The sequence below is a fragment of the Malaclemys terrapin genome, chromosome 4, assembly GCF_027887155.1.
Source record: "Malaclemys terrapin pileata isolate rMalTer1 chromosome 4, rMalTer1.hap1, whole genome shotgun sequence".
Classification (NCBI taxonomy): Eukaryota; Metazoa; Chordata; order Testudines; family Emydidae; genus Malaclemys; species Malaclemys terrapin.
This window is the reverse complement of record NC_071508.1, coordinates 104,443,309-104,456,954: the sequence shown is the minus strand read 5'-3', so window position 1 is coordinate 104,456,954 and position 13,646 is coordinate 104,443,309. Positions and strand designations below refer to the sequence as shown.

At 35.7% G+C, this 13,646-nt stretch overlaps 1 protein-coding gene across 5 annotated transcripts in view; it reads left to right on the top strand.

Annotated features, from left to right (window-relative positions):
• The window catches only part of HEATR5A (HEAT repeat containing 5A), a 127,623-nt gene that overhangs the window by 14,672 nt on the left and 99,305 nt on the right, over positions 1-13,646 (top strand). For all 5 annotated transcript variants that reach the window (XM_054025149.1, XM_054025152.1, XM_054025151.1 and 2 more), the window contains 6 exons: positions 782-890; positions 1,454-1,603; positions 2,184-2,355; positions 5,871-6,031; positions 10,936-11,191; positions 12,265-12,420. In XM_054025149.1, coding sequence (XP_053881124.1) covers positions 782-890; positions 1,454-1,603; positions 2,184-2,355; positions 5,871-6,031; positions 10,936-11,191; positions 12,265-12,420 — 1,004 coding nt within the window. The remainder of the gene's footprint in view (positions 1-781; positions 891-1,453; positions 1,604-2,183; positions 2,356-5,870; positions 6,032-10,935; positions 11,192-12,264; positions 12,421-13,646) is intronic.

Below are 13,646 nucleotides of genomic sequence, written 5' to 3'. Positions count from 1 at the left end.
AATCTTAGTTTAAATGAGTTATTCTGAGAATGTTTTAACTACCATATCACTGAACTTTGTGTTTCCCAATTTAATGGAAGTATAATATTAGTTGAATGGATTTTTGGAGAATGTGCAATATTAATACATATTCAGTAGGGCTGGTTGAATAGCAAGACAAATGTGTAAAATATACTGTTTGATTAATTTTGCTGATATTCATCAAAATTATTTGACTAATTAATTATAAATCAGTCAATACCCCAAAAAAGTTTTAATTAAGAAATCATTGTAAGGAAAAACCCACTACTTATATTTTTTCAATACTGTATATGAATATTCAGTGCTTAACAATTTTTGCTTTTGCTAACTCGAGTGCTTGAAAGAAGACAGTATATCAAGTCCGCTTATTACTTATTTCACCCTGAAATAAACTAATTTTGGTGTGTGTGTGTGTGGTTTTTTGTTTTTTTTTTAGAAGGGGTAGTGTGTTCATATTTTCATTTGTTTCTTTCTGTTCCCTCATCAAATACTGGAGTAGTTTAGTATTTTGAATTCTGGTACTTAAGTATTTAATACCTTTGGTGCAAGTGTGTACCACACTTTTCAAAGACTCATTTTTTTTCTCTGATATATTGCAGTAATTCATATGTATTACAGGACATTTCTGGGAAGTTGTAACACCCAATTTTTAGACTTGAATTTAAAAAAAATTGAAATAGATCAGCTGATTACTTCAATCCTTCAGCCTCTCCTCTGTTGTTGCATTCATCTTAACAAGTTTGGATCTGCTTTGTTTTAGTGCTGCAGTGGTATGCTTGGGATATTTGTACAAAAAACTGGGGAGAATCTTGGGAAACAGCTTTACTGATACTGTAGGAAATGTGCTTAAAGCAATGAAGAATGCAGAGGTAAGGAACCACAAGTTTAAAAGATGTTTGCAGGTAAAATTAATAGATTGTGTTCACTCTTAGTAGTGTGAAGAACAATGAATGGGACAAGGTGACTGGTATAAATAAATCATGAAGTTGCTGTAGATCATAATGCCATATAGAAGCACCATCTGCAAATCCAAAAGAATTGTTAAAGAATTTAACTGTAATATATCAATTGAGAAGGATGAATCACAATTATTGACAGTCCCCTTCATGAATGATCTTGATAAAATACAGTTTTGTATCAATCGTAAAACAGCTACTCAATTACACTTTTTATTCAAAGTTCACTTTATAAAACTATCTTGAATTTTAATATGTATGTTAATCCTTTCCAATAGAACTTAGAAGAATAGTTCTTTTCTTTTGATTACAAAGGTGTAGAACAAATTACCTGGTTTAATTCACTTTAACATGAATAGAGCTCTAAAAATAAAAGTACCAATATATTGCAAACGTTTAAATAATCTGTATTTTCTTTTTTAGGGTTGTTAGTGTTGTAAAATAATATTTACTTTTTCTTCTTTTTGTTTTATCAGTCTCAAGGTCGTTATGAGATCATGCTTGGTTTGCAAAATATACTGAATGGCTTAGGAGCTGCTGCTACCCCATGTCACAGAGATATTTACAAAGCTGCTCGATCATGCTTAACAGATCGCTCTATGGCAGTTCGCTGTGCTGCTGCTAAGGTAAAGTGGCCCATTAACTAACTGTTTTTAGTAATTAATCTTCCTAAATATATCTGTTTAAATAAATGATAAAGAAAAATTAATTTTGCTGCCTAAAAACACAGAAAAGGTTTGCTTATAATATGCATAATTTTTAATTGGTAAAATGTAAATCTATTCTAAAATTGTGTTTCTAGCAAACAAAAAAGTGCCCCCCCTAAAAGTAATTCTGGAATTTTAGCACCTAGCAACAATATTGGCACCTAATTTTGTTTTCTATGTGTCTGAAGTTATGCCAGGTAAGGTTATTACTTCCAAATGTGATTTAAGATGTTATCATATGTCTCACACAAACTGTTACACCCAGAACAATGAGTAAGTTTAGATTACTTGCATTATCTGCTCAGACATTGTCCTGGCAGTAAATATTCAGATCTCTTTGATGTCAAGGACTGTACATATTTTTATGAAATCCTCTTATCTTCTATGTATTATCTTGCAAGCTAAAATTTGTATCAAATGCCTAAATGCTTTTACACAATATCAGAATATTTATGGTGAATATATTTTTCTCCCCCCCCCCCCATCCCTTTTTGTCTAGTGTCTTCTTGAACTTCAGAAGGAGGCAGTTTTTATGTGGAGCACAGATCTGGATAGCGTTGCAACCCTATGTTTTAAATCATTTGATGGTTCCAATTATGATGTGCGGATAGCAGTTTCAAAGCTTTTAGGCACAGTGTTGGCTAGAGCTGTGACATGTAAACAGGCAACAGGTAAAGCATATGTTTTTTGTTTTTCAGTAAGAATTTAGCAAACCTATCTTAGTTCTAAAAGTCATATATAATCCATAAATGAAGGCTTAGATCAAAATGCAAACACCAGATACTTTGTTTAAACAAACTATTCATACCACTCTTTTTTGCTGAGTTTTACAGCATTTTATAATGGTGATGTAGCCCTGTGTTTTCAGTTGGATCATCTACCTTTGTGTTAAAAAAACCCATATTGGGGGAAAATTTACTTGGAAATACTACCGTATATACTCGTTCATAAGCCGAATATTTTTGGTAAAAAAGTGACGCATCAAAGAGCGGGGGTTGGCTTATAAACAGGTCTACACCAAATTTTGGTGATTTTAAACTCTATGGAATATCTAATACATTGTTGTTTTGTTTACCTGGAGCATCTGCAGGCATGGAGCCCCTCAGCTCCCTGTGACCGCGGTTCACCGTTCCCAGCCAATGGGAGCTGCGGGAAGTGGCACACCATTAGCTGGGAATGTCAAACTGCAGACACTGGGAGCTGAGGAGCTCCGTGCCTGCAGACTCTCCAAGTAAACAAAACGTCCTGACCCACCAGCGGCTTACCCTGACGGACCGGCAGCCAAAGTTTGCCAACCCCTGAAATATAGGGTCGGCTTATGAAAGGGTCATATGGTTTTTGCTATTTTTACCTAACCATCTTGGGGGATTGGCTTATAAATAAACGGGCTAATGAATGAGTAAATACGGTATTTAGTTCCATAAGCATATCTACTCCTCAGAGTGTGAAGGGATTTTCAGCTAAGTGAAGGTGGAATGTGGCTTTGTAAGGGCACAAAGCCCCAGGATCTGTGGGGAAGTCTGGTTATATAACCCTAAAGATTTTGAGGACATCAACTCAGAGTGCCTGTCCTTCAAACTCATTAGCTGCACTGACAGTGACAAGTGGCAACAACTGCATGTTCAACCTTTTTGCTTCTTGAATGGTAGAAGTTCTAGAGAGTTACTGCTCCTCTGTGTAGTGTTTAACATGGGATTGATTTTTTTTCATTGGTTTGCCAGGGCACAACATTGCCTAGAATGGCTTGTTGCTGTATCTTTTCCTTTTCAGCTAGCCATGCCACCTGAAATCAAACATAGTCCCAACTGTGTAGTTGACGGAGTCTTAGTCACACAGAACTCCCAGCTGTGTTCATGCGGAGAACCTCTTGCCCTCTGAGGAAGGGCTAGGGATCACAGATGTCTTCCCTCTTTCTCCTCCTCCTCCCCCCAGTCCTTCAGTTTTATCAGTCAGATATGGCAGTGCAGCTGAGGAGGACTCTTATTGGGGACCGTGTCCATAGTATGTAAGCTAAAGCAAGTCATTATGGTTTTCATTGTTGCCCAGCCCATTAAATTATGTGTAACAATAATTGAATTAAAGTTTTTCTAAAACAAAAAAACGTTTTCTTGACTTTTGAGGAATTTTAAATAGAGATGATATAAATGGAACCTGAAATTTTTTAGGGAGCATGTATCTGTTTCAACTGAGTATGGTACAAGCTGATTGTTGAATTAGTTCACTTAAGAGGCAGTATCAGTGGCTTCAGTGTTTTCAGTTCAGATTCCAAATGCAGGATTCTGTAATCTGATCACTGAGCCACATACAATGTTAAGTAATATTCCTATAATAAAGCATCTGCACAGTTAAAGCTTTATCAGTTTATTCCAACAAATCCACATTTAAATCCTCAAAATCTTTCCAGATGGAAGGTCTATGGGGAAAAGGTGATAAAATTCATAGCTGGTATTAGTATACAAGCAAACTAATCATCAGTCCCATCAGTTCAAGAGGTAGTTGTAATAGATCCTCATTCAGTTCTTCATGGTGTTCTGTGTTTGCCTTTGCATCCATCATGTTGTTGTTTTTTTGATTGTTGATAATGTGTTATGTTAGAAGAATGAAATATTTAAATTTATCCTATACTCACTGAATGTAACAGGATAGAGAGCTGAATACATGAGCCCACACTCTGACCTACACTCTTGACTTCACAAAAGGCCTTAAGTGTCATGAGTTAGGGTAGGAGAGTAGCCAGGGAAATTATGAGAGAACTTGATTTTAATTAAGACTAAATTAGAAGCTTTCAGTGTTTTGGAACTGGGTGTTTTTATACATTCACTTCCCTTCTCAACAAGCTTATTTATGAATTATTTGACTGCTAAATAGCATGTTAAAGAAAACAACTAAGTTAAAGAAAACTAACATATTTTTTTCAGTTTCAAAAAAATTAATGTCTTTTGTAATGTACTCATTCTACAGATAATGTCTATTTGCCTTATTTTCTTCTTTACCCCTTATGGACAGTGTGGTCATAACTATGTAATCCTAGCACTTTAGCGATGGGTGCCTGAGAAAGATAGATAGATCTTTGTCAGAAATGTCAGGGTTAGTCACCTATTCCCTTCCCTGTTAGTGTTTTCATTTTTCAGTTTAATATTATCTTAAGACACTTAATGCCCTAAAATTCTTACCAAGTGTACGAGAGAGAGAAAATGAAGTTTTGTGCTCTTGGCCTTACCATCTGTTTTGTCATGAAATTAAATCCCACAGTTCATCTCTCTCTCTCTCTCTCTCAGGAGGCCTGCTGTTTCACTTTTAGCATTAAATTTTTCTTTTGAATGAATATGAGAATTCTAATGAAAGAAAAGTTGTAGGAGAGATGTTAGATGGCCGCTCTTGCAGCGTGGAACCGCCTAGAATCATAGAATATCAGGATTGGAAGGGACCTCAGGAGGTCATCTAGTCCAACCCCCCTGCTCAAAGCAGGACCAATCCCCCCGATATGTACTGTAAGCCTTCATAGAAACCCACCCCACTCAACCCCAGATCAGCCAACGCCTGGATTATTAACCTTGTTGCTTTGATATATGTTGCCACATGGCGGTGAGCACCAGTGGGCTAGGTGCGTCAGCAGAGCAAAGGAAACAGTGATTCAGACGTATGCTTCCTAAGGCCCTGCTCTTTGAAGTCCTATCTGACTTGTGTTTTGCATGTATGCCTCAAAGTGTATCTTTAATAAAATCAGACACAGAATATGAAGGTATTTAATAATTCCCACCATCAGTAGTGATCTGTAGTGACAAATTTAAGGTAAGGTGATTTTGTTGTTTGCAGACCCTGATGCACTAAAATGTTAACATCTTGATTTGATTAATATTTAAGAACAAGTGGCTTCTACTGTGCTATTTTCAGAAAACTTGAGCAGCAAAATGTTTATCTTGAAGCAGATCTGGATTTAGGATGGCAGTACTTCCATGTATTTCTAGATCATATTCATCAAAAGGACTCTGAATCCGCAGAGCTTTGATTCTGGTTCTGTTATGAAATTTTGCTTTCAATATTTGGATTTACTAATATATTTGGGAAAGATTAATTGGTATTCATCACAATTTTTTTAAAGATGCAAAGAAGGTGAAACTTCCCTTTACAGAGGTGTTTTATTTTTTTATTTTTATTTTTATTTTTTTTATACATTTATGCTTAGCATCCGCCCGGCAAAATGTTCGCAAAATTTCTCTGGATGAAGCCATGGAACTACTAGCAACAGGCTTTCTGCGTGGGAGTTCTGGATTTCTCCGAGCCAGTGGTGATATACTGAAAGGAATCAGTTCAGTCAGCAGAGATATTCGAGTTGGAGTTACTCAGGTTTGCATTATATTATATTTTATTTTTCGAATATTGCTGTGCATATTTTTAAAAAGCTGTTAGTTTTGTTGTTTTGTGTACTTATTTACTGTTTGTGACAATAAGTATGAAATAAGATTTTAGTGTACCATAGTATGATCCATATCTTGAATTATACTGAAATTAATAGTACACAACAAAAATTACATGAATGTTGATAACTCATCTCCTAAGGGATCTCTGTATTTTAGTTGAATTCCAAATATAACTTTCTATTTACTATTTTTTGGAAATTGTTGGGAGTAAATTTGTATGTCTTAAAGCTACAACTAATATAACTTACTGAGTGTTCTGGAGTCCTTTCCTCCAAGTATAATTTTTACATTTAAAATTTGAGGAATATATTATTTTATGTTCTTGGGGCTTTTTTTTATTATTTTAAAGAATTTTAAATTGGAATCTGTCTCCTGATGTATAGTGAAATATGCATTCTCATAGTGCTAGTTTTGGAGAACATTCAAAATGTTCTCTTGCTTTCTCTATTAATTTGGCTCATACTCAAGTTGAAAAAGTGGTTCTGCTCTGAAAAGTGATAGTAAGAAAGGCAGCATCTTATTCATTACCTCTGATCGTTGTAGGTATACAGGGTCATTGCTGTTTGCTATAGTAACAAAAATAAGATTTTAATTTTCTACTACTTCTAGCCCTGCAGACCTAGCGCTGCTCAGAGGACGCGAGCTGGATTCTATTCTATTTCTTGTGTATCATAAACAGAATTATTTTCACACAACTATATTTAGTGGTCCTTAATCAAGCAATACTCCCATTCCCTTCAATAAGAGGTTATTGGCGCTTTCTTCCTGGTGCAGTCATTTGCCTGTTATGAACAGTGTGGTCATAATTACCTGATCTTAGCACTTTAGTGCTGCGTGCCTGGGAAAGATAGGTAGAGCTTTGTCAGAAATGTCAAGGTTAGTCACCTGTTGCTTTCCCTGTTACTGTTTTCATTTTTCAGTCAATATTCAATCAGTTATTCCCATTAACTGCTGCTAAGAATGTTCTGAGGAATCTGAAAGACTACACTCTTTCCAAGCCTCCTACCCTTCTGAAGGGAGGGCCTTGGATAGATGAGTCCGTTTTCTACTCCCATCAACTCAAAGTCAGGACCTTTTTAATCTTGTGTCACCTCCACTATGGGGGATACAGTTCAAAACATTGGCAGCTGTACTTCCTCTGTCAAATCTCCTGCCTGAGGGTCATAGAAAGGGGTTAATAAGCTATACGTTGTTGTATTTTGATGGCCAGGTTGTGGAGTTCGGTTGTGGATTTAATACCTGCACACACATCTCACACATCACCCTTGGACCATATCAGTTAAGAGGAGATCCTTGGAAATTACGGGATCTTTGATAACCCTTAAAATAAGGGGGGAGGGGAGTAGAATTCAGGGAGAAGTTGATCCCTATTTACTGTTTTTGTTACATGGCTCCGGGATGATTTACAGACACATCAGCAAGAGGGATGGTGCTTCTGATGGTAAATAGAAGATTCAGGGGCCAGAGCATAAGGCGCACCATGTTAAAAGTAATTTTTTCAGATAATGACAAGATTAGCTTGTTGCACTGAAACTTCTTGAAAAAGCTTTTAAATTTAAAGTCTAGCACACTTTTTTAAAATGTGAAAGTAGTGAATCAAGACTAAGGTCTGGTCTACTCACAGACTAGTATAGTTAAAGCTGTACAATATCTTTGTGAAGATAAAACCTAAGTAATTCTGTATAAAACAGTGCTCATAAATTACAAAGTTGTAGAATACTTGCATTTTACAATGTGTAATAATAAAAGTATAGATTATAAACTATTGAAAATTGGAGCACTTCAGAGATAACTCTTAAAATACTGGAAAATATTTTGTATTCAAGAATATTTAGTATTTTTAGAGCACATAGCAGTTTTTTGTGTACATACAGTAAACTGTACTTTGACTTGCCTAGTAAATGTTCTTGATAAATACAGACCTGCTTACAAATTAAATACGATATGTTTGTTCAGTGAGTTGAGTTCATCATATATAATTTACAGATTGAGGAGAGGTTGGAATACCTTGAAATGAATTTTGAGGGCTATTAAAGTTATTGTCTGACAGTGCTGCAATGTGTGTTTATATATTTGTCAACAATAATTTAGGAAATTGTCAGTCATCTTATTACCACACTGCCAATCCTACAGTTCCCATATCTGTTCTGCTGTTCTTGTTGTCATAAAATATATATTCTATTTTTGCCACAGTCCAGTGAAAACTTCCCTTAAGTTGTGGCATTCCCACTACACTATTATTTTTTATCCTTCCCTTAAAGTCTATCCCCATGTCTTAATCTATATTAAACTTAATCTATACTAATACCCATGAAAAACTTTTTAAGTAGTTTCGTTTGAGTTTCATGTTTTTTAGACATCTGGCATATGTATTGAAGCCATTTACAATATTTGCCTTGCCTTTCTAAAATTGAGGAAAATTCGTCTTTACATTTAAATGTGACTGTTTTGTTTTACTAAACAAAGTGCCTTTGAATGCCTCAAGGAATATATTTTTGATTGGCTGTGCAGCACTTACTACAAATTGAGTTGTGTGGCCAAAGTCCTAGACATTAAGTATATTCAGTACAAAGTCCCTAGTCTTTAGTATTTGTACTACAATAACATTAGTATCAAACTGGGATCAGGGCCCCGTAATACTCAGCGCTGTACAAACATAAAATAAGACAGTTCCTGCCTGAAAGAGCTTGAAGTTGAGAACTGATGTTATAAATGCATGGTGCAGATGTTTATTAAACACAGGTAGTATTTTTTTTCCTGACACCCAAATTTCAAGAGACATATTTCAGTAGCATTAAATAACCCTGTAAATTTGTGCCCAAAATTATACCAAGAAGTTTGTGTGCAAATTTTTGCAAGCCCAGACTTGTATTTTTATGTGCAAACAGAATGTAGACACTTGTGTGAGCATGTTTTACATATGGATCTTTGTGTCCTTTGTTTAAAAATGTAACCCTGAAGATTTTAAATAGCTCTTTTTAAATGTAAAAAGAACTTTAACAATTGAGATTTCACATCCAACATAGATTTCACATACAATATAGATTTAAGAAAACATGTGTGTTTTGTGGTTACGTAGAGGGTTATAACAATTATAAGTTCCACATCCTAAGCATTCAAAGAAATTCTCTTGAACATGCACATCTGAATGATTCTGTTTAATCCCCATTACCAAAAAAAAACTTTAAGAATAGATGCCCATACTTACAATAACTGCTGTACAGTAGATATTGAAACAATTTAAAATCGTGATGATAAATGATCTCATATTTAGAATTAAAAGGTCTATGGTTTAGTGGTTAGTATGTGGGATTAGGAATAGGGAGATGTGTTCTAATCCTAGCAGTATTATTGATATACATACTCACAATTTCTGAAAATAAAATTGTTGACTCTGTGCATTTTTTTACATTCAAAAGGAAAGGAAATATAGCAAATATAAGTGGAAGTAGGTTGCTACAGTAAATATAGAAATTGTTTTCAATTCATCCCATTTGCCCCATCTTTCCTCAAATAGTCCAGTTGTTATAATAATACAGAAAGTTAATTGCTCCATTTATCTCAATTTATTCTGGCTACCCATGTTTCTGTAGTTGGTGTTTGTTTTTGCAAACATACTGATGAAATTGATTTCATCTGCCATTGTTTTACTATGAGACCTTGGACAAGTTCATTTAGCTGCCCTATTCCTCATTTTTCCCATCTGTAAAGTGGAGATAATACAATGGTGTGTTGTGAAGCTTAATTAATATCTGCCAAGTGCGGAGGAAGAAAAGCAATATAGAAGTACAAACTAATATACTCTTTTTAGTTAGGGTTTTCCTTCTCTGCATCCTCAGGTAAAATGATGGGAAACCTGCATACTGACAAACGATAGTACTTAACAAATTACAGCATAGAAAGGAAGTTGTTATAATCAGACATGAGGTAAAATATGCATGGGTTATTGTTATTTTTATAGTGAACGCTGTTAATTGCAAACTCTTGTTGTTGAATTTCATTCATACATACTCACATTTTTATGTGCTCGCTTTTCATGGTGATGGCAAATATGTGCATATAAACATACACTTGTTAAGGATTTGTAAAGAACTATATTATGCAGCAAGATAAATAATCTTGTGGTGATTAGATTTGTAAAGTGGCTCTTCATTCTTTCTTTTGGTTGTTTTTCTTTTGGTGACATCTATAGCCTTTGTATGGGTCCTCTGTTGCAAGACAAAAAACTAAAATTCATTAAAATGAAGAGCTGTGTCTGGTGGTTGCAAATATTCCCTAAATCTAGGCCAGCAGAAACAAAATTCTCTTGGGGATATGGGTTATAGTTTTGTAACACTGTGGTTCTTAAAATGCATTCATACATTAAATGTGGGCTCCATGTGCAGAATGTTAAATAGCTGGAAGCTGTTGTTCAGGGAGGTCAAACACAATGTTTTACATAACAAGTGCCTGTTCAGGGTAAACTGGCACTTCTCACACACTGAAATGAAATAAAATAGACAAGCATCTTGAATTAACTTGCAGTTAGACCAGACTCAGTGCTGCTGGTACAGTGTTAATTGAAAGTAATTTTTAAACACTATTGCCTAAATTGACAGATAAAATAACCTACATCAGAAAGGCAAAAGAACTTCCAACTAAATTAAAACTGAGAACATACACAAAATTGTCCTATAAAGGAGATTAAATATGGTTTCTGTAGAGAATGTGGTATCCCTGTTTTTGACATAGTGCGGGGTGATATTAAGCATTTACATGGATCTGTAAATGTAAATGGCAATTTTCCAGATGACTTTATTCTAAATATTACTTTCTTCAAATCTTTTTCAGGCATATGTGGTATTTGTCTCCACATTAGGAGGACAGTGGCTTGAAAGGAATTTCTCTGCCTTACTTTCCCATATTTTAGATCTAGTGTCTCAGTCTCACCCTAAAGCTATTCAGACTCAGATGGATGCTATCTGCTGTCGCCGTTGTATTTCATTTATCCTTCGAGCTACAGTAGGAGGTCTTCTTGGAGAAAAAGCTCAAATTGCAGCTGCCAAAGAGATTTGTCAAGCCATCTGGAAGCTGAAGAAAGTTGTGGGTATGGGAATAACAAGATTATCTGTTTATGGGGGAGGTTGGATTTTTAAACCAGTGCTAAAATGATTGTTTGCCTACTCTAATCCTAAAGATTCTGCAGTAATAGAACTTCTACTTCTGGTATATTACCATAATAATGTAGAGAAACGGTTTTTGTTTTTGTTTTTTTCAGGTAGTTTTATTAATATAAAATAAAAAAGCTTCTTACATTTGTCACATAGTAGAATGATTTTAACAGTAAAGTACAGATAACAGAATATATCAAATAAATTTAAACTGTAATTGATACAAATGGGGCCAGATTCTCTTTCCCTGCTCTAGCTATTTCATACTACTCAGGTGGTGCAAAATGACAGAGCCTGGCCCAACTAGCCATCTGCAAATTCCCTGGGCGTAAGGGAGATTTTAGATGGCATAACGTCTGTGCCTGGCTCCTATGCCAACTACTTCAACAGCATTGGGGGTATGGTGAGGGACTAGAGCATGCCTTTGCTGTGCCAATTCTCAACTGGTGTATAGTCCTATATCTTACTGCTGGTTAAATTTGTAGTGTCCTAAAATAAAATTTAGTTGACTAACTCTAAATTTTGCTGTGTATGTGCTCCTAGCTTTGCTGCCTTATAGGCTTAGCTGTCTTGCACATCTTACTTTTTTTAAAGTGCCATATAGTGATGGTAATCAAACCTGGCACCCATCCCATGTCAAAATATGGCCTGTTCCAATCCCATGAGTTTAGCTGAAAATAGAATGGTTCTTGGTTGCTACCATTCATTGTCACCTGCTAAATTGACAATGTGGTGTTTTTTGTTTTATGTTTGTTTTCTACTCTTCCCACCCACCCACTACTTTCCCTTGAACTAAATAATGTCCTTTTCTGTGGCAACTTGATTGAGGTATGGAAAGTCTCAGCTAAGTCCCATTGAAAATCCTAAATCTTATGTGAGACAATTAATGATAGAAGAATATTTCTAATGTAGCTACCATATCATTGCATTCCTTTATTCTGTCTCTTTGTATTTTATTATTATTTTATTTTAATGTGCAATGATTTCACAGTTTTTAATGTGTTACCAGATGTTGTAATGAGTGATGGTAACTTGGAAACTCGGATTGGTACAACAGACGTAACAGCAAGCCAACATGTTCTTGTGTGTGCATTACACGAACTTGGAAGTATCATACATGGTTTAGGCACGACTGCTGCACCATTGCTACAAGATTCCAGTACAGGTAATGGATTTGTCTGCAAAATAGGTTCCTTGAGATTTTTTTGCAAATTTAATTGCAGCAGTGTGTTCTTATTTTTGCAGAATATTCAGACTAACGTATGGAAAGATAGGAACACAGAGAAGATATAACACATAGGAAATATATAAACAAATTGGAGAGAGTCCAGTAGAGAGCAACAAAAATGATAGATGGTTTGGAAAACCTGACCTATAGGAAAGGTTGAAAAAAGTGGACATGTTTAGTCTTGAGAAAAGAAGACCTGAGAGGGGACCTGATATGTCTTCAAGTACATTAAGGGCTCTTATAGAGAGAACAGTGATCAATTGTTCTCCATCTCCACTGAAGATAGGACAAGAAGTAATGGGCTTAATCTGGAGCAAGGGAGATTTAGGTTAGATATTTGTAACTAAGAGTAGTTAAGGTCTGGAACATGCTTCCAAGGGAGGTTATTGACTCCCCATCACTGGAGGTTTTAAGAACAGGTTGGACAACTCCCTGTCAATGATAGTCTAGGTTTATTTGGTCCTGCATCAGCTCAGGGGGCTGGACTTGAGGACCTCTCTTCCAGCCCTACATTTCTATGATTCTGTGATTCTATATCAGAAATGCACTCCTTTTTTAAATGTGTAACTTCTGTTGCATTCAGGCTCTTGAAAATTCTTGGTGCTTCATACACTTGATCTCTAAAATCTATCAGTTTCTCCTTCTGAAGCCTTTGGTTCTCTCTCCCATTGACCACTGCAACCTCCTTTCTACTGTGCCAGCTTATCATCTTGACCCATTCAATCTGTTCAGAACACTGCTACTAATACCATCTAGCTGTGTGCCTGCTCTGATTGCAATTATGTTCTTCAGATCCTTGCTGAAGAGACTTTTTCTCTGTGAAGTCCAAGCTCATCCACACTTTCAAGCCTCTGCATAACTCCATCTCAGCTTTGCTCTCATTTCCTCCTGTGTTGTTTGTGACCCTCCCTCCTGACCAGTCCCTTTTGTAACCTTTTCCATTTTCCTCCTCTTTGCTTAAACTCCCTCTCTCTTCATGCATCAGATAAGAAAAAATTTGAAAAGTTGGTTATTTTTATCCTAAAATGTGCTGCTTGTATGAAGCCTTTCAAAGACTATTACCCAAACATCTCTGCACCACCTCCTGCCTGTACTGTTACACAATGTCCTTTTTATCTGTACTCTGAGTATCAGATTTAAAATATATACTACTTAGGGTAAGA